The sequence below is a fragment of the Loxodonta africana genome, chromosome 20 (assembly GCF_030014295.1).
Source record: "Loxodonta africana isolate mLoxAfr1 chromosome 20, mLoxAfr1.hap2, whole genome shotgun sequence".
Lineage (NCBI taxonomy): Eukaryota > Metazoa > Chordata > Mammalia > Proboscidea > Elephantidae > Loxodonta > Loxodonta africana.
This window is the reverse complement of record NC_087361.1, coordinates 62,066,747-62,092,795: the sequence shown is the minus strand read 5'-3', so window position 1 is coordinate 62,092,795 and position 26,049 is coordinate 62,066,747. Positions and strand designations below refer to the sequence as shown.

At 40.0% G+C, this 26,049-nt stretch overlaps 1 protein-coding gene across 1 annotated transcript in view; it reads left to right on the top strand.

Moving 5' to 3' along the window:
- HHAT (hedgehog acyltransferase) overlaps nucleotides 1-26,049 on the top strand; it is a 640,126-nt gene that overhangs the window by 62,492 nt on the left and 551,585 nt on the right. The window contains exons 4-5 of the mRNA XM_064273239.1: nucleotides 20,358-20,552; nucleotides 25,481-25,696. Coding sequence (XP_064129309.1) covers nucleotides 20,358-20,552; nucleotides 25,481-25,696 — 411 coding nt within the window. The remainder of the gene's footprint in view (nucleotides 1-20,357; nucleotides 20,553-25,480; nucleotides 25,697-26,049) is intronic.

Below are 26,049 nucleotides of genomic sequence, written 5' to 3'. Positions count from 1 at the left end.
GCTTTCATGAAAACTAGGTTAGAATATAGTTGTTTGGATGCTGGTGTTTTTCTCCCTGTTTGTTTATGGCGATACACACACACACACACACACACACACACACACATTTTTTTCAGTAGTAGCTGCAACTGATTATGTAGTATGTAATAAATTATGCTGTGCATAAGAAATATTGATTCCGTTTCTTTTTTCCTCAAACAATGCCCCCACTAAGTGGCTTCTGGGCAGATGTACAAAAAGAATTCATACATAGCAAAGTTTGATACTATTGCCAACAGGAGTCCTCAACTAAGGCTTTACACTGTCACTCCCCCTTACAGAGGCAAGCTAATGAGGGAAACCACTCAGGCACATCCTATTACCACTTAGCGCCCAGAGCACAGAAAAAGCTCAAGTAGAAGAGCAGTAGAGATAGCATGAGATGGGGCATTGCCAGGCAGTTCTTGCCGAGGCTGGTCCTGATCCCCTATGAAGGAGGTTTGAAGAATATAGGTTTGCAAAAGAAAGAGAAGAGAGTCCATAGAGGAGTGCCAATTTTGGTCTTTAAAATATGTCAGCTCTGTTGGAGAGTCTTCCAGGAGACTTCCCTGGGGTGACAGGGAGTAGGTTCTATCACAGATGTCCACTTTCTTAAGTCGGAACTTGTGCTGTAACAATTGTTACGTATTTGAGACTTCGTCCAGTACAAGTAGAGTTGCAAGAAACTCTTTTGGGTAGAAAACAGGTAATAGGCATTGAGATGTGAAATGAGTTCCTTCTGTTCCACCCACATTGCCAGAGAAACCTTTGTTTGTAAGGGGTTAATTGGGAAAAGTAGAGACTTTGGAAAACAGGTTTTCACATTAGTGGGCTTTTTAGCTCAACATTTTGGTGCTAATTTATTGTTACTTCTTTGTTGTAACTACCAGGTTAGATCCCAAGTCTTGAAGAAGCATACCCATCCATCCATCCTCCATCCATCCATCTGTCTGCCATTCTGCCCGCCTACCTGCCCATCTGCCCACCCATCCACCCACCCATCCACCCATCCATCCATCCCACCACTTATTCATTACATTCGTCCGTTGTTTGCTTGCTATATGCCAAGTTGTTGTTGTTGTTGCTAGTTGCCATTCAGTTGATTCTGGCTCATGGCAACCCCATGTGTTACAGAGTAGAGCTGCTCCATAGAATTTTTTTGACTGTAATCTTTACGGAAGCAGATCACCAGGCCTTTTCTTTTGCAGAGCTGCTGGGTGGGTTTGAACTGCTAACCTTTAGGTTAACAGTTAAGCATAAAGAGTTTGTACCACCTAGGGACCTTTTGGAAACCCTGGTAGTGTAGTGGTTAAGAGCTATGACTGCTAACCAAAACGTCAGCAGTTCAAATCCACCAGGAGCTCCTTGGAAATTCTATGAGGCAGTTCTACTCTGTCCTATAGGGTCGCTATAAGTTGGAATCAACTCAGTGGCAATGGGTTTGGTTTTGGTTTTGAGGGACTTTTATGCCAGGTACCATTTACTATATGGTAGATTCTGGGCTTACATTATTGTAATACGAACAAGACAGGATTTCAGCCTACTAAGAGAGACTATCAAGTAGAGAGGCAATTATGCCCCATTTTGAGAAGTGCTTTGATGCAGTAAACACAGGGAACAGAGGAGAAGGACCTAACCTAGGCTGCTTAAACAGTAGGCACTGTGGCCCGTCGGAAAGGCCCTAAGTGTTCATAGTCTGGCTTTATCTCAAATCCCACAAAAATGGAGTCTAGAATCTTTTTTGTTGTTTGGTAGACTTTAAAAAAGTTTTCTGGCTCCCCTTGCCTTTCCTTTCACCTTTACTAGAAACTGAAGAGCCTGAAATAAAGAGAATTGAAGGTGGTCTGAGCATTCAGTGAGGCTGGCATCTTGCGTTTCAGGAAAGTTCTCTCAACCCATCTTATTCTCAGGCTTCAAGCTGCGCACACTTTGATACCCTTCAACAGGTAAATGGTTAAAAAAAACGTGGTACATATGTACCGTGGATTACTACTCAGCAGTGAAAAGGAACAAACTACTGATACATGCAGCAACTTGGATGACTCTCCAAGCAATTATACTGACTTAAAAAGCCAACTCCCAAAGATTACATATTATATGATATTTGAAATGATGAAATTTTAGAAATGGGGAACAGATGAGTGGTTGTTGGGCTAGGGATGAGGGCTGGGGGATTGGGAAGGAGGTGAATATGGTTATAAGAGACCAACACGGGGATTCTTATGGTTATGGAATTGTGCAACATCTTGAATGTGGTGATGGATACTCAAACTACACGTGAAAAAATTGTGTAGAACTAAATACACACACAAAAATGAGTACAAAGAAAACTTTTTTTTTTTAGGGAAATCTAAATAAGATCTGTGATTATATCAGTGCTAGTATCTTGGTTGTGATATCATACTAGTTTTGCAAAATGTTACCATTGAGGTGAGGTGGGAAAAGTGTACAAGGGACCTTTCTGTATTATTATTATTATTATTTTTAATTTTTATTGTGCTTTAAGTCAAAGTTTACAAATCAAGTCAGTCTCTCACAGAAAAACTTATACACACCTTTGCTACATACTCCAAATTGCTCTCCCCCTAATGAGAGAGCCCGCTTTCTCCCTCCACTCTCTCTTTTTGTGTCCATTTCGCCAGCTTCTAACCCCCTTGACTCACGCATCTCCCCTCCAGGCAGGAGATACCAACATCGTCTCAAGTGTCCACTTGATCCAAGAAGCTTACTCCTCACCAGCATCTCTCTCCAACCCACTGTCCAGTCCAATCCCTGTCTGAAGAGTTGGTTTTGGGAATGGTTCCTGTCCTGGGCCAACAGAAGGTCTGGGGGCTGTGAAAACCAGGGTCTTTCTAGTCTCAGTCAGACCATTAAGTCTGGCCTTTTTGTGAGAATTTGGGTCTGCATCCCACTGCTCTCCTGCTCCCTCAGGGGTTCTCTGTTGTATTCTCTGTCAGGGCAGTCATCAGTTGTAGCCGGGCACCATCTAGTTCTTCTGGTCTCAGGCTGATGTAGTCTTTGGTATATGTGTCCCTTTCTGTCTCTTGGGCCCATAATTACCTTGTGTCCTTGTTCTTCATTCTCCTTTGATCCAGGTGGGTTGAGATCAATTGATGCATCTTAGATGGCCACTTGCTAGTATTTAAGACCCCTGGTGCCACTCTCCAAAGTGGGATGCAGAATGTCTTCTTAACAGATTTCATTATGCCAATTGAGTTAGATGTCCCCTGAAACCATGGTCCCCAAATCCCTGCCCCTGCTATGCTGGCCTTCAAAGCATTCAGTTTATTCAGGAAACTTCTTTGCTTTTGGTTTAGTCCAGTTGTGCTGACCTCACCTGTGTTGTGTGTTGTCTTTCCCTTCACCTAAAGTAGTTCTTATCTATTATCCAATTAGTAAATACCCCTCTCCCATCCTCCCTCCCTCCCCTCTCATAACCATCAACGAATATTTTCTTCTCTGTTTAAACTATTTCTCGAGTTCTTATAATAGTGGTCTTACACAATATTTGTTCTTTTGCAACTGACTAATTTTTCTCAGCATTAATGCCTTCCAGATTCCTCCATGTTATGAAATGTTTCACAGATTCATCACTGTTCTTTTATCAATGCATAGTATTCCATTGTGTGAATATATCATAATTTATTTATCCATTCATTTGTTGATGGGCACCTTGGTTACTTCCAACTTTTTGCTATTGTAGACAGTGCTGCAATGAACATGGGTGTGCATACATCTGTTCCTATAAAGGCTCTTATTTCTCTAGGATATATTCCAAGGAGTGGGATTGCTGGATCATATGGTAGTTCTATTTCCAGCTTTTTAAGGAAGTGCCAAATCGATTTCCAAAGTGGTTGTTGCATTTTACATTCCCACCAGCAGTGTAGAAGTGTTCCAATCTCTCCACAGCTTCTCCAATATTTATTGTTTTGTGTTTTTTGGATTAATGCCAGCCTTGTTGAAGTGAGATAAAATCTTGTTGTAGTTTTAATTTGCATTTCTCTAATGGCTAATGATCGTGAGCATTTCCTCATGTGTCTGTTAGCTGCTTGAATGTCTTCTTTAGTGAAGTGTCTGTTCATATCTTTTGCCCATTTTTTAATTGGGTTATTTGTCTTTTTGTAGTTGAGTTTTTGCAGTATCATGTAGATTTTAGAGATCAGGTCCTGATCTGAAATGTCATAGCTAAAAACTTTTTCCCTGTCTGTAGGTAGTCTTTTTACTCTTTTGGTGAAGTCTTTGGATGAGCATAGGTGTTTGATTTTTAGGAGCTCCCAGTTATCTAGTTTTTTTTCCACATTCTTTATAATGTTTTGTATACTGTTTATGCCATGTATTAGGGCACCCAATGTCCCTATTTTTTCTTCCATGATCTTTATCGTTTTAGATTTTATATTTAGGTCTTTGATCCATTTTGAGCTTGTTTTTGTGCATGGAGTGAGGTATGGGTCTTGTTTCATTGTTTTGCAGATGTATATCCAGTTTTGCCAGCAGTATTTGTTAAAAAGACTCTCTTTTCCCCATTTAACTGTTGTGGGGCCTTTGTCAAATATCAACTGCTCATATGTGGATGGATTTATGTGTGGACTCTCAGTTCTGTTCCATTGGTCCATGTATCTGTTGTTGTACCATTACCAGGCAGTTTTGACTACTGTAGCTGTATCATAGGTTCTAAAATCAGGTAAAATAAGGCCTCCCACTTTGGTCTTCTTTTTCTGTAATGCCTTACTTACCTGGGGCCTCTTTCCCTTGCTTATGAAGTTGGTGATTTGTTTCTCCATGTCATTAAAGAATGTCGTTGGAATTTGAATCGGAATTGCATTAAATGTATAGATTGCTTTTGGTAGAATAGACATTTTTATAATGTTAACTCTTCCTATCCATGAACAAGGTATGTTTTTCCACTTATGTAGGTCTCATTTGGTTTCTTGCAGAAGTGTTTTGTAGTATTCTTTGTATAAGTCTTTTACATCTCTGGTAAGATTTATTCCTAAGTATTTTATCTTCTTGGGGGCTACTGTAAATGGCATTGATTTGGTGATTTCCTCTTTGATGGTCTTTTTGTTGCTGTAGGGGAATCCAACTGATTGTTGTATGTTTATCTTGTATCCCGATACTCTGCTGAACTCTCCTATTAGTTTCAGTAGTTTTCTTGAGGATTCCTCAGGGTTTTCTGCATATAAGGTCATGTCATCTGCCAATACAGATAGTTTTACTTCTTCCTTGCTAACCTGGATGCCCTTTATTTCTTTATCTAGCCTAATTGCTCTGGCTAGGACCTCTAGCACAATGTCGAATAAGAGTGGTGATAAAGGAAGGGCGTCATTGTCTGTTTGCCCATCTCAAGGGGAATGCTTTCAGCTTTTCTCCATTTAGGATGATGTTGCCTGTTGGCATTGTATAAATGCCCTTTATTATGTTGAGGAATTTTCCTTCTATTCCTATTTTGCTCAGAGTTTTTTATCATGAATGGGTGTTGAACTTCCTGAAATGCCAAATGTCTTTTCTGCATCAATTGATAAAATCATGTTGTTCTTGTCTTTTGTTTTATTTATGTGATGGATTACATCAATTGTTTTTCTAATGTAGAAGGATCCCTGCATACCTGGTAGAAATCCCACTTGGTCATGGTGAATTATTTTTTTGATATGTTGTTGAATTCTATTGGCTAGAATTTTGTTGAGGACTTTTGCATATAAGTTCATGAGGGTTATAGTGGTGTAATTGTCTTTTTTTGTGTTGTGTTTACCTGGTTTTTGGCATCAGGGTTATGCTAGCTTCCTGGAATGAGTTTGGTAGTATTCTGTCCTTTTCTATGCTCTGAAATACCTTTAGTAGTAGTGGTGTTAACTCTTCTCTGAAAGTTTGGTAGAACTCTGCAGTGAAGCTGTTAGGCTAGGGCTTTTTTTTTGCGGAGGGGGGGGTGCAGTTTTTTGATTACCTTTTCAATCTCTTCTCTTGTTGTGGGTCTATTTAGTTGTTCTACCTCTGTTTGTGTTAGTTTAGGTAGGTAGTGTGTTTCTAGGAATTCATCCATTTCTTGTAGGTTTTCAAAGTTTTTAGAGTACAGTTTTTCATAGTAATCCGATATGATTCTTTTAATTTTAGTTGGGTCCGTTGTAATAGCGCCCATCTCATTTCTTATTTGGGTTATTTGCTTCCTCCCCTTGTTTTCTCTTGTCTGTTTGGGTAATGGTTTATCAATTTTGTTGATTTTTTCAAAGAACCAGCTTTTAGTCTTGTTAATTCTGGCAGTTGTTTTTCAGTTTTCTATTTCGTTTAGTTCTGCTCCTAGTTTTTATCATTTGTTTTCTCCTGGTGCCTGAGAATTTATTTTATTGCTCACTTTCTATTTGTTCAAGTTGTAGGGGTAATTCTTTGATTTTGGCCCTTTCTTCCTTTTGTATGTATGCATTTATTCATATAAATTGACCTCTGAGCACGGCTTTCGCTGTGTCCCAAAGGTTCTGAAAGGAAGTGTTTTCATTCTCATTGGATTCTATGAATTTCTTTATTCCATCCTTAATGTCTTCTATCTTCCAGTCTTTTTTGAGCAGTGTTTTTTTTTTTTTTTTTTTATTGTTCAGTTTACAAGTGTTTGGTTTCTTTTCCCTGGTTTTTCTATTATTGATTCCCACTTTTATGGCCTTATGGTCAGAGAAGATGGTTTGTAATATTTCAATGTTTTAGATTCTGCTAAGGCTTGCTATATGCCCTATTATGTGGTCTATTCTAGAGAATGTTCCATGTGACCTAGAAAAGAAAGTATTCTTGGTTGTGTTGGGTGGAGTGTTCTTTATATGTCTGTGAGGTCAAGTTGGTTGATTGTGACATTTAGATCTTCCTTGTGTTTATTGAGCTTCTTTGTGGATGTCCTATCCTTCACCGAAAGTGGTATGTTGAAGTCTCCTACTGTTATTTTGGTGCTATCTCACTTTTCAATGGTGATAGAGTTTGTTTTATGTATCCTGCAGCCCTGTCATTGGGTATGTAAGTGTTTAATATGGTTATATATTCTTGGTGTATTGTCCATTTAATCATTATATAGTGTCCTTATCCTTTATGATGGATTTAAGTTTAAAGTCTATTTTGTCAGAAATTAATATTGCCACTCCTGCTCTTTTTTGATTGTTGTTTGCTTGATATATTTTTTTCCATTCTTTCAGTTTTAGTTTGTTTGTGTCTCTAAGTCTAAGGTGTGTCTCTTGTAGGCAGCATATAGACGTATTGTGGTTTTTTATCCATTCTGCCACTCTCTTTCTCTTTATTGGTGCATTTAGTCCATTTACTTTCAGTGTAATTATGGATAGGTATGAATTTAGTGCTGTCATTTTGATGTCTTTTTTTGTGTGATGTTGACAGTTTCTTTTTCCCACTTAATTTTATGTGCCGAGTAGATTAGCTTTATATATTGTCCTTTCTTCATATTTGTTGTTGTTGATTTTGTTTCTGCTGAGTCTCCATTTTTTTCTTGTATTTTATTTTGATGTGTAGGATAGTTTTTCTTCTTTTTGGTTACCTTATTATGTACCCGTATTTTTCTAAATTTAAACCTATCTTTTATTTCTTTGTGTTGCCTTGTCTTCCTCTCTGAATGGAAGATCTCTTTATTGTTTTAATGTCATCTTCTTTTACATAATACTATCGCTGTTACTGTGTTTTGAGCATTTCTTTAATCTTGATTTATTTTTTTGATTTCCCTGTCTGGGTTGACTCCTGATTGCTCTGCCCAGTGTTCTAGTCTTGGGTTGATACCTGATATTATTTGTTTTCTGAGCAAAGAACTTCCTTTAGTATTTCTTGTAGTTTTGATTTGGTTTTTACAAGTTTCCTAGACTTCTGTTTATCTGGAAATTTCACTTTCATATATGAGAGACAGTTTTGCTGGATATACGATCCTTGGCTGGCAATTTTTTTCCTTCAAGTTTTTATATAAGTCATCGCATTGCCTTCTTGCGTACCTGGTTTCTGTGGAGTAGTCTAAGCTTATACTTACTGACTCTACTTTGTAGGTGACTTTTCGTTTATCCCGAGTTACTCTTAAAATTCTCTCTTTATCTTTAGTGTTGGCCAGTTTGATTATAATATGTCTTGGTGACTTTCTTTTAACATCTTCCTTATATGGAGTTCGATGAGCATTTTCGATAGGTATCTTCTCATCTTTCACGATATTTGGGATGTTTCTGGCAACAAATCTTCAACAATTCTCTCTGTATTTTCTGTTATCCCTCCCTGTTCTGGTACTCCAATCATTTGTAGGTTATTTCTCTTGATAGAGTCCCACATGATTCTTGAGGTTTCTTCATTTTTTAAAATCCTTTTATCTGATTTTTCTTCAAATATAGTGGTGCCAGGTGCCTTATCTTAATGTTCTCAAATTCAGCATTCCACTTGCTCACTTCTGCTCCTCTGACTTTCTATTGAGTTGTCTACTTCTGTAATTATATTGTTAATCTTCTGAATTTCCAATTGTTGTCTATGGATTTTTCCAGCTTATTAAATTTTTCATTATTTTCCTGAATAATCTTTTTAATTTCTTCAATTGCTTTATCTGTGTGTGTCGTGGCTTGTTCTGCATATTGCCTCATTTCCTTCCTGATGTCTTGAAGGGTTCTCTATATCAATCTTTTGCATTCTGCCTCTGGGAATTCCAGGAATGCACTCTCATGTAGAAGATCCCTTGATTCTTTGAGAGCTTGTTGAGGCGATCATGGTTTGTTTCTTTATGTGACTTGATATTGACTGTTGTTTCCAAGCCATCTGTAAGTTGTTCTATTATTTTTTTTTATGTTTGCTTACTGCCTTGTAGCTTCTTGCTTTGTTTTGTTTGATATACCCAAATGGGTTGCTTGAGTGAGCTAGCTTGATTATTTTCACCTTTGGAGCTCTGATGTCATGTCCCCAGATGGCTAGAGCTGTTATTAGGTATACCAGTCTAGGAGTCCATTCACTTTTCTTGTTTGAATTTGGCTCAGGTGTCCAGGGAGCTGATCATGAAGTGTGTGGTACAGAGTCGGTCCTATAGTCTTAGAGGGTCAACAGTGATTTGTGTAGGTATCTGGTTGCTGCAGAGGCTCACACTCTGAACAAGGCAGGGGGCTGAGAATCATCCCCCACGTGTCTGTGAGGAAAGCGTGTCGCTGTTCCCTAGAGTGTACAGGTGGGTGGGTTCTGCAGATGGTCCATGGACAGCCAATGTTTTTGGTTGAAAGGACTGGGGGTACCAGTTATCCTTTGACCCCTGTTGCGGGTGGTTGGGTGACCTGAGTGGAGCTACCAGTCCTTAGGCACCTGATATGGTTAAGTGAGGACCCTTTTTAATGGGCAAAGCAATGTCAAATGTCAAACACCCACTTCTCTGCCGTATAGCTGAAATGGTTGGAGTCTGCCAGCAAGTGCCTCTTCTCTTCAAATAGGCCCATATAGGTCCACGTAGAGGGGAAAGTTACCCAAGGTCCACGGACCGTTTATGCCTGGACAGGAGCTGCTACTGTCCTGAGCTCCCTCAGTTAGTGGAGCTGCCAAATTATCTTTCCCCCCAGTTGCTAATTTATTCCTTCTTTGAGGCCGGGGGATGGCTCTAGGCACTCAACAGCGCCTGTCTCAGGCTCAGGGAAATCAGCCGCTGAAGGTGGCTTGGGAGGAGGCAGCAGGGAGGGGATTGGTAAAATATTCACAAGTAATTAGCTTTTCCCAAGGGCGCCATTATCTGGTTCCTGAGGTGTGAGTAGGTTGTGTGGCTGGCTGCTTTTCCCTAAGGAAACTGTGGCTGAACGCTAGTACAAGCCTGCCACCTCTCCTTCTGGGAATGGTGCCTGAGGGCTCCCCGTGATTCAGGTCCAGTAACTCCTCTCCACTTCTGAACCGTTTCTTCCTCCCCCTGCCCCTTATTTCATTTTCTAAGCTTGCCTTTGATGCTCTGGGCTCCTAGCTTGCCATAAATACACTCGTTTCACTTGTTTTTTTGGGTCTTTGTTGTAAAGAGGGCTCACCGGAAGCATGTGTCTATTCCGCCATCTTGGCTCTGCCTCCTATAACCAGATTCTCTGTATTATTTCTTATAACTTCATGTGAATATACAATTATCTCAATAAAAATTTCAATTAAATAAAAGCGCCTTGAGAAGTGGGGCCAAGATGGTGGAATGATGAGACACTTCGTGTTGTCCCCTTTACAACAAAGATCCAAAAAGACAAGTGAATTGGGTATATACGACAATTTAGGAACGCTAATTATCAACGATAAAGAATCTGACTGAGTGGCAGGCGGAAGGAGAGAGAATTCAAAAACAGCAGAAATGGGGAATTATGGATCATGGGGTTACTGGCATCCTGATAGCTGAACCTGCACAGTGCACACAGGTTGAGGTAAGCAGCAACATCCCAAGCTGAAACCCACCCCATCTGGTGTAGCTAAGCAGCAATGAATGTGCGCACACCTCCAGAAACAAACAAACAGACCTGCGAAAGTTAAATGTATGGTCTCAAATCACCACATGTGCACCATAACCCTTTCCCCAGCACAGCTCCATGGCTGAGGAGCACTCCCCTTCATCCATTCCCCTCCCCACTCTGACACCAGTCCCGTGGCATTCAACACCACCACGCCCCCTAAGCTGGGAACTCATGGCTGGGCCTGGAGGAACTAATTCTTTTTGCCCAGGCACTTGTGTAGGTGGTCCATGAACTTGCAGCACCCTTCACCCCCACTGATTATTGGCATCAGGGCCTTGTGGGCCAATCTGGTGTGCCCTTGTTAGGAAAAAATAGAGGGGCATCCACTTGAAGCCTATTTTTACCTGCAGCAGCCATGTGGAAGCTGTAGATTTGTGGTGTTCAACACCACCCTGCCCCCTAAGATGGGGCCTCACCCACCTACATCAGGGACCTGAGGGCCAGTAGTACCAACCACTCCATCTAGCTTCCCACAGCAGGGGCCTGAGAATTAGTGGTGCCTCCCAAACCCTCCAGCAAACAGCACCAAGCACCCAAGGACTGGCTGCCCCATCTCCCCCCAGCTACGCATTCTAGTGGACAGGCACACACCCTCCATCTGGGCACCCAGGGGCAGCGGACAATCCCCTGCCTTGTCCCCCACATCACCCTCCATGGCATCCAGAGACCTGTGCCTACTCTGAATACCCCCATTCAGCCCTGCCCACCCAGGACTGCAGGTGAGAGCCTCCACGCCACACACTTGGTGACTGATGACCCAGGCACCGGCACTGTGACCAACCAGTAAGCAAGAGAGCACACACACAACACCAAACTCAACGATCAGGGAGAACACTCCCTGCACCCTCAGCCAGGTGACCAGCAGGACAGATTTATCACCTCACCAAAAATCTTCGCCAACATTTTCAGCGTTCCAGTAAGAATGGTGAACAGACTTCTGGGGTCACACACCTAGTAGCTGCTCTGACCACCTGGAGACAGCACGTTAGAGCTTCAACAATGTCCACGACCAGAGTGGCACATACGCCCAGCCTACTTGGACAAATCAAAACACAGCAAAATAAAACAAAATACAAGACTCAGAATACAAAAATACAATAAATAAATATAATAACTTATTGATCCCTTGGAGACAACAGTCAATAGCAAATCACATAAAGAACCAGAAAAAGATGGCTCTAACAAACGACCAAAATATAGAAGAAAACCTTCCAGAGGAAGATAAGGCAATGGAGCTACCTGATAAAGAATTCAAAAGACTGATATTCAGATCTCTCGAAGAGATCAAGAAGGAGATCAGGCGAAACACAGACCAAACCAAGAAACACGCAAAGAAATAGAAGAATTCAGGAAAACAATACAAGAACAAAATGACAGAATAAACAGGCTTCTAGAAACCATACAAAAACAACTATAAATCCAAAAGATTGACAATAAAATTTCAGAATTAGACACTCGGTAGAAGGTCATAGGAGCAGAATTGAGATACAATGGAAGTTAGAGTCAGCAAGAGTGAAGATAAATCCCTTGACACCAATTTGTTTGAGGGAAAATCAGAAAAAGAATAAAAAAAAAAAATGAAGAAAGACTAAGAATTACATAGCATACTATCAAGAGGAAAAACCTATGAGTGATCAGAGTAGCAGAATGCAGTGGGAGTGGATAATGGAAAACACAGAAAGAATTGTTGAAGATTTGCTGACAGAAAACTTCCCTGATACCATGAAATACAAGAAGATATCTATCCAAGAAGTTCAGCAAACCCCATACAGGGTAGATCTCAAAAGAAAGTCACCAAGGCGTATCATAATCAAACTTGCCAAAACCAAAGATAAAGAATCCCAAAAGTGGCTAGGGATAAATGAGAAGTCACCTAAAAAGGAGAACCAATAAGTCTAAGCTCTGATTACTCAGCAGAAACCATGTAGGCAAGAAGGCATTGGGATGACATATATAAAGCCTTGAAGGAAAAAAAAAATTGCCAGCCAAGAATCATATATCCAGTGAAATTGTCTCTCAAATATGATGACGAAATTAGGTCATTTCAAGTAAAACAGAAATTAAGGGAATTTGTAAAAACCAGGCCAAAGTTCTAAGAAATATTAAAGGGAGTCCTCTGGTTAGAGAGCCAACAACATCAGACAACAAGCCATGACTAGGACACAGAATATATCATTCAGATACCAACCCAGATAGGGAATTCACAAAAACAAAACAAAGCTAAAAGACTGAAAATAGGGAACTAGAGATGTTAATATGTCAACGATGACAACATCAAAATAAAAAAGAGGGAATAAATGGTGTAGTCATAGAATTTCTATATGGAGAGGAAGTCAAGGCAGTATCAAGCAACAAAAGACTGGTTTAAACTTAGAAACTAAAGGTAAATTTCAATGTAACCACAAAGGAAGCTAACAAACCTACATATCAAAATAAAAAAGAAGAAAAGCATGAAGATTCAGCAAACACAGCATCAACAATTACAAAAGAGATGAAAAGAAAATTCATAAATAAAATGAACTCAGGACAGAAAATTAAGTGGAACAAAGAAACCGTGAACACCAAAAAAAAAAAAAAAAAAAAAAGACACTAGTTAACTCATGCCTATCAGTAATTACACTGAATGTGCATGGCCTAAATGTACCAGTAAAGAGACAGAGAGGGGCATAATGGATTTAAAAAAAAAAAAAAACATGATTCATCTGTATGCTGTCTATAAGAGACACACCTTAGACACAAAGGCATAAACAAACTAAAACTCAAAGGATGGAAAAAATATATCAAGCAAACAATAACCAGAAAAGTGTCAATGTTAATCTCTGATAAAATAGACTTTAAAACAAAATCCACCACAAAGGATAAGTAAGGACACTATATAATGATTAAAGGGCCAATACACCAGGAGGACATAACCGTAATATATACGCACCCAATGACAGGGCACCAAAATACATAAATCAAACTCTAACAGCATTGAAAAGAGAAATAGACAGTTCCACAATAGTAGTAGGAGGCTTCAACACATGACTTTCCGTGAAGGATAGAACATCTAGAAAGAAACTCAGTAAAGATACAGAAGATCTAAATGCTGCCATCAACCAGCTTGACCGCATAGACGTATACAGAACACTCTACCCAAGAAAAGAAAAGTATACATTCTTTTCCAATGCACGTGGAACATTTTCCAGAATAGACCACATCATAGGCCACAAAGCAAGCCTTAACAAAATCCAAAACATCAAAATAATATAAAACATCTTCTCTGATCATTTGCCATAAAAATAGAAATCAATAACAGAAACAGCTAGGGAAAAAAAATCAAATACATGGAAACTGAACAACACCTTGTTTAAGAAGTACTGAGTAACAGAAGAAATCAAGGATGGAATAAAAAAATTCATAGACTCAAATGAGAATGAAAATACATCTTGCCAAAACTTTGGGACTCATCAAAAGCATTGCTTAGATGTCAATTTATAGCAATAAACAAACACATCAAAAAAAAAAGTTGAACAAATAGAGAGCAGCAAAAGAAGCCCTCAGGTACCAATAAGACAAAATAATAAAGATTACAGCAGAAATAAATGAAGTAGACAACAGAAAAACACTGGAAAGAATCAACAAGACCAAAAGTTTGTTCTTTGAAAAGATCAACAAAATTGACAAACCGTTGGCCAAATTGACAAAAAGGAAAAAAGGAGAGGAAGCAAACAATCCAGATAAGAAATGAGACAGGTGATATCACAACAGACCCCAGTGAAATTAATAGGATCATAACAGAATACTATGAGAAATTGTACTCCAACAAATTTGAAAACCTAGAGGAATTGGACAAATTTCTAGAAACTCAGTACCTACCTAAACTAACAGAAACTGAGGTAGAAAAACTAAACAGCAATAACAAAAGAAGAGATTGGAGAGGTAATAAAAACAACTTCCAAAAACAACAAAAAAAACCCTGGTACAGATGGCTTCACTGGAGAATTCTACCGAAATTCCAGAGAAGAGCTAATACCAATACTACTCAAGCTTCCTTAGAGCACAGAAAAGGAAGGAATAATCCTGAACTCATTATATGAAGCCAGCATAAGCCTGATACCAAAGCCAGGCAAAGATACCACAAAAGTAGAAAACTGCAGGCCAATATCCCTCATGAACATAGGTGCAAAATTTTTCAACAAAATTCTAGCCAGTAGAATTGAACAAAAAATAAAAAAAACAAACCCAGTACCATCGAGTCAATTCCAACTTATAGCTACCCTATAGGACAGAGTAGAACTGCCCCATAGAGTTTCCAAGGAGCACCTGGAGAATTTGAACTGCTGACCCTTTGGTTAGCAGCTGTAGCACTTAACCACTATGCCACCAGGGTTTCCAGAATTGAACAGCATATGAAAAAATAATAAATCATGATCAAGTAGGATTCACACCAGGTATGCAGGGCTCTTTCAGCATTAGAAAATCAGTCAGCGTAATCCACCACATAAATAAAACAAAACACAAAAAAAGAAAAACATGATTTTATCAATTGATGCAGAAAAGGCATTTTACAATGTCCAATGCCCAATCCTGATAAAAACTCAACGTGATAAAGGGCATTTATACAAAACCAACAGTCAACATCATTCTAAATGGAGAGAGACAAAAAGATCCCCCTTGAGGACGGAAACCAGACAAGGATGCCTTTTATCAGCACTCATATTCAACATTGTGCTGGAAGTCCTAGCTAGAGCAATAAGGCAAGAAAAATAAATAAAGGGCATCCAAATTGGTAAAGAAGAGGTAGAACTATCCATATTCTTAGATGATATAATCTGGTATACAGAAAACTCCAAAGACTCCACAAGAAAGCTGCTGGATCTAACAGAAGCTTTCAGCAAAGTAGCAGGATACAAAATTAACATAAAAAAATCAGTTGGATTCCTCTACACCAATAAAGAGAACTTTGAAAAGGAAATCATCAAATCAATACCGTTTACAATAGCCCCCAAGAAGATACAGTACTTAAGAATAAATCTAACCAGGGACATAAAAAACCTAAACAAAGAAAACTACAAAACTCTACTGCAAGAAACCAAAAGAGACCTACCTAAGTGGAAAAACATACCATGCTCATAGATAGGAAGACTCAACATCGTGATAACATCAATTCTAGCCAAAGCGATCCACAGATACAATGCAATCCCGATCCTGATTCCAACAGCATTCTTTAATGAGATGGAGAAAGAAATCACAAACTTTATAAGGAAAGGGAAGTGGCCCCAGAAGAGTAAAGCATTACTGAAGAAGAACAAAGTGGGAGGCCTCACACGGACCTGATTTTAGAAACTATTATACAGCCACAGTAGTCAAAACAGCCTGGTAGTGGTACAACAACAGACACATAGAACAATGAAACAGAATTGAGAACCCAAATATAAATCTATGTGTCATGGATAGAATTGTGTCCCTCAAAATATCTGTCAACTTGGCTGGACCATGATTCCCAGTATTGTGTGACTGTCCACCATTTTGCCATCTGATGTGATTTTCCTATGTGTTATAAGCCTTATCTCTGTGATGTTAATGGGGTGGGTTTAGAAGTAGTTATGTTAATGAGGCAGGACTCAATCTAAAAGTTTAGGTTGTGTCTTAAGCCAATCTCTTGAGATATAAAAGAGAGAGGCAAGCAGAGAGACATGGGAATCTCATACCACCAAGAAACAAGAGCCAGAGGAATAGCGCATCCTTTGTTCCCAGGGTCCCTGTGCTGAGAAGCTCCTTGAATGAGGAAGATTGTTGACAATGACCTTTCCCCAGAGCTGACAGAGAGAGAAAACCTTCCACTGGAGCTGGCACTCTGATTTGGGTCTTCTAGCCTACTAGCCTGTAAGAGAATAAACTTCTGTTTGTTAAAGCCATCCATTTGTATTTCTGCTATAGCAGCACTAGATAACTAAGAATTTGGTACCGAGAGAGTGGAGTGTGGTTCTAACAAATACCTGAAATGTGGAGGCTGTTTTGAAACTGTGAATGGATAGATGCTGGAAGAGTGCCTAATAGTAAAAGCTTAGATTGCCTTGAAGAGACTGTTGGTGGCATTATGGACATCAAAGGCAATTCTGGTGAGGACTCAGAAGGAAGTGAGGAGAGCTGTTACACTGGACACTGCACAGATGGTGAGAAGCAGCAGCAGAGAAACAGCAACAGCAGAACCAGGAGACCAGCGCAAGACAGTGCTGGAGCTGACCCACAGAGCAAGAAAACTGAACGCCTTTGCGCAGGAGACTTCTGGTGCATTGAGGTGCCTTCAGGGGTTTATCCGTGGAGCTGAAGATCTTTGGAACACTTGCCCCAGCAGGGCAGACTACGGCAGCGAGGCCAAGAGGCCAAGAAACCAGGAAGCAGAAGCTGAAGAGATAAGGAACACAGGAAGCAGAGCCGCCTCAGTCTCAAAGGGTATAGCTGTGACTTCTGGGATCTCAATGTGTGGAGCCATCACTGAGATAAACTAAGAGAATGAGGCTGCCCAAAGCCGAGGCAACAGAGTTGTTATTCCAGTGGGCCTGGAAGGTGTAACTGAATTTCAGGGCCGAGGGGCCTATACTTAGAATCCGAAGAGTAGCACTACCCCATAGGGGTTCCAAGGAGCTGCTGGTGGATTTGAACTGCCAACCTTTTTGTTAACAGCTGAGCTGCTGTGCCACCAGGTCTTCGTAAAAGTAGTACTTGTTTAGAATTTAAATTTGTAAATTAGAACTCTGATAAAAAAAAAGCCAAACCAAACTCCTTGCCGTTGAGTCAATTCCAATTCATAGCGACCCTATAGGACAGAGTGGAACTGCCCCATAGGATTTCCAAGGAGCTGCTGGTGGATTTGAACTGCTGACCTTTTGGTTAGCAGCTGAGCTCTTAACCACTGTGCCACCAGGGCTCCATAAAAGTAGTACTTGTTTAGGATTTAAATTTGTAAATTAGAGCTGTCATCGTACAACATTAAATTTTATTTGCACACTTTACTTGATCTACATGACTGTGCCTTTTTTTCAACACCTATACTTCTCCATCTTTTGAAACTCTTAGTTGAAATAAATTGGGTATTTTTACATTTAGGTGAATTTTTAAAATTTGAGCTTAACATTGAGTATGTCTGTGACCAAAACACTGTGTAGTCTTCCCAGATCATCCTGAAAGCTTGGGAAAAATCTGAATGTTTTTCTAGTGATGAGTTAGAAGTGTGGTTTTGGAATACAACGTAATAAATTTTATTTTTTATTTTTGAAAAGTTAAAAAATTTATGGTACCAGAGGCTTCACTTCTGATAATTAAGCATTACCACTTAAGAAGTAGACAGAAGTTCAATAAATTAAATATATAAGCACATTTGGAGTAGAGATAGGTGGGACAGCGCTGTCTTTAGACCTTTGCATATGAAGTTGGTCTTTGAAACATGAGAAAAAGCCCTACTACTTTCCAGGGAAGCAGGCCGCCTGTGATACTCCTTGTACTGCTAGGCAATGTCATTCTTCCATTCCTAGAATCCTTTTGGTACTACTTCTTCCAGTTCTAGGCGTGTGTGTGGGAGGCATAGTGGCTGGGGGAGCTGTGGCCTAAAAACTGCATCTACATTGGGGACTGCCCTGTTCTGATGCCAGTCAGAGAACAAGGGATATACAGTTAATCACGCTGCATCAGGATTTTACTGATGTTTTGGGGGATGAGATTCTAATTGCATTTTTAGAGATGATGTATGAAAATTAATATTTTAATGGGAATCTTGTTTGAATAGCAGGTTTGTATAGGTGATTCCTATTGCATCATCCATATTTTCTCCTTTTCCTCTTCTGCCCTCCGTTAATATGCATAGCGGAATTGTTGTGCTCCTCGAGGAGGATGAGTGGACAATACTGGGGTTAGGAGAGAACACAAGGTTAATAATGAGAGCATTTCCTATATGCTTTCTGCCCGTACTGGTGGTGTTTGGCAGGAGGAAGCCAGTGGACGATGAGAATATGGGACAAATTTTCCTGTTCCAAGGTGACTTTTGAGAGCACAGTTAAATTCATCATAGAATCTCTCAAGCAGATGGGGTTTGCGCAGCGCGATCAAGTATTCACTAAAGGTTCTTTCAGTTTTTTCCAAGTTGAAGCTGCTTCAGTCTGTGGTAAATTCCCAGATGAATCCCAGCAAACAGGCTTTTTTTCCATATGGATCAAATAGCTTTTAATAAAAGTGTAGCTGTGTATATGTATATGTCTGTAGCCTTGCATGTGTTGAAAATAATTAAGTGGTAAATCCTGTAGTTCAGGCTGGAAAAGAACCTTTTTTCACTTCTTAAAACTACCTCTGAAAATAATTTTTGGTGACCTTGTTCCCTCTAATTGGACCCTGCCCAGAGGTGAGTGTTTGGGGGAAAGTTTGAAGCAAATTCATGTGGCTGTTTTCTATGGGCAGTAAGATGGAAAAATAGTAAAAATGAACTCCAGATTTTGCTGGTTCTCTTGGAACTTAAAAATGACTGACCTAGATTGGCATTTAAAATGTTCCCTCTTAGGGTGGAGTGTAGGTTTGGGAAAGAATAGTACTTGGACAATATTTTGGTAGGAGAGTTAGTGTATAAGGATAGCACTTACTGTTTACACTCCACATCTGTGTTTTCTTAAAAGAAGTCTTGCATTTATTAAAAATATCTAAATTCAGGCAGCCCTCACTTTTTACCTCAGTGTATTCCTGGAAACCACATCTTTCAGTGCACACCCATAAGGTACATCCTACTTGTCTTCTGGAATTACAACTAATATTTGTAGAGTCCTTACTATGTGTGTAGACTCTGTACAAAGAATTTTACGTGAATCAACTTATTTAATCCTCACAACAGCCTCGTGAAGTAGATACTGTCATTATATATGAAGACACTGAGGCACAGAGAAATTAAGCAACTTCTCTGAGGTCACACAGCTAGTTAATGGGACACTAGAATTTGAATGTAGGCAATTGGACTTCAAAGTTCGAGTAATTAAACAACTACAATATGTTGCCTCTCAAACAATGTTTAAAACATTATTGTGGTTTTAAAATAAGTATCTACCAGCCATATTATAACCAAGATTATGTTGTAAAAGCAAAGACATCAATTTATTTAGTATTCAATGTCAATGACTATAAAACTTCATAATTAAAAAGAAAAACATTCTCCAGTTCTTCTAAGATGGATATAAATATATCAATCAGATTGACTATGCAGAGGTCGTCAATATCACATAAAACAGGTAGGATACAATTAATTCTGTGATATAAATTTGACTGTAAACTAATAAAATTAAAATGTAATTAGGTAATTAATTTAAAATCTCTGACTTAGAGTTTGGAAGGCATCTTGTGACTTGGATGGCCTAATTTTCTTAACAAGACTCCCTAGAAATGTATACTAATATTTTCTTTCACCTTCACATTTGAAGGATAGTGTATGCAGAGTGGAGTGTTCCAGGTTGTCAGTTTTTCTCCTTCACAGGTTTAAAGATGCCGTTCCATTATCTTCTGGCTTCCATACTATCTGTTGAAACATAAGCTAAATATCTTATTGTTGTGGGATCCAGTAGTCTGGGTGGCTTTGGCTGAAGGCAAGAGAGTGGCCACTTACTTCTGGGCAGACATGATGGAATTCTAGCAATCTAAGGGGTAGCCAGAATTTGCTCTGAAATTAATGTGTAAACTCCCTTTGAATCTTTTTTATATCTGTTTTGCTAAATTCCCTGGACAGTGAAAATGGAGTTTGGTTTATAGGTCACTAAACATTATTTTTGTACATGTAGATTATTTAATAGCAATGCCTATGAACTCACTTCTCCCTTTTCTTCCCTCCCTTTCTCCCTCTTTGTCTCCCTTTGTGTCCCTCCCTGCCTGCAGCACAGACCCTGTATTCTCATGGTCTATGGAATATGGGCCTGCTGGTGTGTGCTGGGGGCCCCAGGTGTGGCCATGGTTTTTCTCCATACCATTATCTCCTTCTGTGTGGCTCAGTTCCGGTCGCTGCTCTTGTCATGGCTCTGTTCTCTCCTCCTGCTTTCCACACTGAGGCTGCAAAGTGTGGAGGAAGTTAAGGTAAGTTTCTTTGTCTTACCCTGGAGAAGGAGAAGGCCATTTTGACAGTTCCCTGATCCCAGTAGATGCCTTTGTTTTCACACAAGAGTCTGTTGAGGAACTTCATGAAGCTCCCCCTAGTGGCCATATGGGATTAATACATGTGAACCCTGGTCTTGCGTTCAGTAGTCTTACCTTTTGAATGTGACTGTATCCTAGCCCTTTGGGGATGCCCAGGGCTGATGTTGTACCTTTTCTTATAGTTTGGTAGGCATGGATGTCAGATGTCACAGGAACAGAGAGTCAGGGCAAAGAGAAAAGAAAGTAATAGCCCCCCCGTCCCCCTGCCTCTGCAGCCCAGGCATTTCATAAAATTTGTCGAATGCTCTATAATTTATAGAGAACTCTCATGTTCCTTGTCTTATCCGATGCCCAGAATAACCCCTGAGACAATAAGGAAGGGATTATCCTTCTTCTTAGATAATGAAACAGATTTATTGAATATTTACTCATGTACCCACTGGAAGTTCTTTGAATTTACAAAGTTAAAACAACGTCTGTTGCCTCAAAGGATACTCATAGACCCAAAGGAATCTTGACAAATATGACTCTGTAATAATGGTTTGTGCTAATGGAGGAGGACATAGGATCAACATCCCACTTTTGTATAGCTGTTGTTTGCATTAGTGTACTTTTTTTTTACATGCTTAGTTTTCTGTTTTCTTAGTCACAAGAACAGTGAATTTTTATTTTGTGAGTGGACATGGGCTATGGCCCAGCGGATGCTAGAAGACAAAGATACGGCAGCCTGAGTTTAGAGCTTTGGTGCAGTGCTGAGCTGATTGTACCAATCAGTGAGCCCTTTGTGCACTGAGTTTTATAGTTCCTGTGATGTGTTCTCTGATCTTCTCCCGGGTAGTGAGCGGCACCCACTGGACAGCCCCGGACTGTCTCGTCATCTTTGGTAACTTCAATGTCTTAGTCCTGCTTGTGTGATCCAAGTTTAGGACTCGGTAGGACCACTCAGGCTGTCTGTGTATCTTTCCTCTCTTCTCCTTCTGGGGTGGTGCAAATGGTTAACATGCTCAGCTGCTAAAAAAAGATTAGAGATTCAAGTCCACCCAAAGGCACCATGGAAGAAAGTCTTGGGAATCTACTTCCAAAAACAAACGAAAAAAAGAACAGCCATTGAAAACCCTTGGGATTTGACAAAGGACCAGTGTCAGTCAATTGGGGAAATAATAGTCTTTTTAACAAATGGTGCTGGCATACCTGGATATCCATTTGCAAAAGAATGAAACAGGACCCATACCTCACACCATGCACAAAAACTAACTCCAAGTGGATCAAAGACCTAAACATAAAGACTAAAACGATAAAAATCATGGAAGAAAAAATAGGATCTACCCTAGGAGCCCTAATACAGGCATAAACAGAATACAAAACATTACCAAAAATGATGAAGAGAAACCCGATAACTGGGAGCTCCTAAAAATCAAACACCTATGCTCATCTCAAGACTTCACCAAAAGAGTAAAAAGACCACCTACAGACTGGGAAAGAATATTCAGCTATGACATCTCAGACCAGCGCCTGATCTCTAAAATCTACATGACTCTGTCAAAACTCAACCACAAAAAGACAAACAACCCAATCAAGAAGCGGGCAAAGGATATGAACACACATTTCACTAAGGAAGATATTCAGGCAGCCAACAGATACATGAGAAAATGCTCTCGATCATTAGCCATTAGAGAAATGCAAATTAAAACTACGATGAGATTCCATCTGACACCAACTAGACTGGCATTAATCCAAAAAACACAAAATAATAAATGTTGGAGAGGCTGCGGAGAGATTGGAACTCTCATACACTGCTGGTGGGATTGTAAAATGGTACAACCACTTTGGAAATCCATCTGGCGTTATCTTAAACAGTTAGAAATAGAACTACCATACAACCCAGAAATCCCACTCCTCGGAATATACCCTAAAGATACAAGAGCCTTCACACAAACAGATATATGCACACCCATGTTTATTGCAGCTCTGTTTACAATAGCAAAAAGCTGGAAGCAACCAAGATGTCCATCAACGGACGAATGGGTAAATAAATTGTGGTATATTCACACAATGGAATACTACGCATCGATAAAGAACAGTGACGAATCTCTGAAACATTTCATAACATGGAGGAATCTGGAAGGCATTATGCTGAGCGAAATGAGTCAGTTGCAAAAGGACAAATATTGTATAAGACCACTATTATAAGATCTTGAGAAATAGAAAAAACGGAGAAGAACACATACTTTTGTGGTTACAAAGGGGGGAGGGAGGGAGGGAGGGAGAGGGCTTTTTATTGATCAATCTGTAGATGGGAACTGCTTTGGGTGAAGGGAAAGACAACACTCAAAACAAGGAAGGTCAGCCTAATTGGACTGGATTAAAAGTAAAGAGGTTTCCGAGATAAAATGAAAGCTTCAAAGGTCAGCGAAGCAGGGGCTGGGGTCTGGGAACTTGGTTTGTGGGGACTTCTAAGTCAATGGGCAAAACAATTCTATTATGAAAACACTCTGCATCCCACTTTGAATTGTGGCGCCTGGGGTCCTAAATGCCAACAAGCGGCCATCTAAAATACATTAATTGGTCTCAACCCACCGGGAGCAAAGGCAAAGGAAGAACACCAAGGTCACACGACAACTAAGAACCCAAGAGACAGAAAGGGCCACTTGAACCAGAGACCTACATTATCCTGAGACCAGAAGAACTAGTTGGTGCCCGGCCACAATCGATGTCTGCCCTGTCAGGGAACACAACAGACAACTCCTGAGGGAGCAGGAGACCAATGGGATACAGACCCCAAATTCTCATTAAAAGACCACACCTAATGGTATGATTGCGACTAGAGGAATCCCAGAGACAATGCTCCCCAGAACTTCTGATGGCACAGGACAGGAACCATCCCCGAAGACAAATCATCAGGCATGAAAAGGACTGGTCAGTGGGGGGGAGAGAGATACTGATGAAGAGTGAGCTAATTAGATCAGGTGGACACGGGAGAGTGTGTTGGCAACTCTTGACTGGAGGGGGGATGGGAAGATAGAGAGAGAGGGAAGATGGTAAAATTGGCACGAAACGAGAGACTGTAAGGGCTGACTCAATAGGGAGAGAGGAAGTGGGAGAAGGGAGTAAGATGTATGTAAACCTACATGTGACAGACTGATTGGAATGGTAAATGTTCACTTGAAGCTTAATAAAAATTAAAAAAAAAAAAGAAAACCCTTGGGAGCACAGTTCTACTCTGACATATGCGGCCTTGCCATGAGTTGGAGCTGACTTGATGACAACTGGTTTTACTGGGTTTCACTGGTGCTGGGCTCTATGTTAGCTGCAGATTTCTCAGGTTCACTTTTTGTAATATAAATATTTGCTGCCTGCAGGATTAAGTTATCTGCATCTGGTCTTGCAGAGTAGAATGTAAATGCTTTGAGAGTATGGTAGTGTTTCCTGGGTCTTTTTGTATTTTTCCCATGGGTCTGAGTAAAGGACTCCATTCAGGCAAGCACTCTTCAGGTGCCTGCTGATGTCTCCTGTATGAGAATCTAAACACAATGAGGGAGAGGGACTATTTATTTTGAATATATGTCTCTAAAGCTTATTTGGCAAATCATGCTCACCTAAATGTGGAGCCAAGTTAATAACAGAAGAGCAAATATACATGGACTCCAGACTTCCTGAGCCCCTGAAACCATTAATCTTTAAACCTTAAACCAAAAATACCCTTGAGTTCTTCTTAAAACCAAACAGTAATTTAGCTTCTCTAGTAAAAAATGTTTGCCTTGTGCATTATGCTGTTTTAAGAACTACCAATATGGGGGACAAATTGACAACAGCAACTCCAAAGATTAGCTAGGAACCTTAGGGGCAGTGAATTTATGTTAATGGGGGAGGAACAACTCAGAAAAGGAGGGTGAGAATTGTTGCACAACTCAAAGAATGTAATCATTGTCACTAAATGGTACATGTAGAAAATGTTGAATTGGTGTATATTTTCAACGAAAACAAACAAAAAAACCAAGAGCAAATACAAAAAATATGTTGTGACATGTATAAGCACCTCTTTGTCTCCAAAATTGTTGAAGGAGCTGTCAGTGTCTGCTGAGTGTAACTTATGTCCATGTTATCCACTGGACATTTCTGATAGCTGCATACCCTGGAAAAACAGCATTATATTTGTGTTAGGCCTAATGCTAAGTTGATGGTTGGTGTTAGAGAGACGTCTTCCCCTAATGGTCATTAACTACTTGTTTTGATTACTAATGAGATTTACCTGATGTTCATTGGCTCTTGGCTTCCTTTATTTTTGAAATATTTTATTGTGTTTAAGGTAAAAGTTTACACAGAAAATTAGGTCCCTATTTGACAGTTTCTACACAAATTATTCAGTGGTATTGGTTATATTTTTCACAATGTATCATCACTCTAATTCATTCTATTGTGGTTGTACCATTTCCAGTACTCTAGTTTCCCTGCCCCTTTACCTTCTCGTCTTTGATTTAGAGAACTTTTTGACCATTTAGTCTACTATAGACGCTTTTTGAAGGAGCTCACTAGTCATGTGTGATATTCTTTATTTTATGAGCCAATGTGTTATTTAGCTAACAGGTGGCCTCAATGGATAATTTTGGTTTAAAGTGTATCTCAGGGCAGTGGTAGTCTCAGGGAGTCCTCTAGTCTCAACTGGTCCAGTTAAGTCTGGATTTTTAAGAATTTGAGTTCAACTTGGCTCATTTTAGAGTACAGCTGCTCTAACCATGGGAGAGATCATCTTCCCAGTAATTTCTGAACTTCTCAGATAAAAGTAGACATGGTAGCCAACATTTGTATTGTTGATTGGATGATATTCCTCTCTGTCACTCAAGGGTTGTTCTTTCCTTTTGACTTTGCAGAGAAGGTGGTACCAGACAGAAAACGAGTACTACTTGCTGCAGTTCACACTGACCGTTCGCTGCCTCTACTACACCAGCTTCAGCCTCGAGTCATGCTGGCAGCAGGCTCCCACTGAACGTGCCTCCTACTCCTTCCCCTGGATGTTGACCTATGTCTTCTATTACCCGGTCTTCCACAATGGGCCCATCCTCAGCTTCCCGGAGTTTATCAAACAGGTAGAGCCCATTGGGACATGACCTGGGATTCTGTAAATTAAGCCTCTCTCCTTGTTGCTGTGGTTACATAGGTGACTCTCGAGTCTTTTCTGTTAGATGTTTCCTACTTTGTAAATAGACTACCAATACCTGCAAGTTAAAAACAAACTTGTTCATAGTCTTAATTTTTAACATGTTGTTAGGTGCCATTGAGTCAGTTCCAACTCATAGCAACCCTATGCACAACTGAATGAAACGCTGCCTGGTCCTGAGCCACCCTTAAAATCATTGTTATGGTTGAACTCATTGTTGCAGCCACTGCGTCAACGCACCTCGTTGAGGGTTGTCCTCTTTTCCGCTGACCCTATAATCTG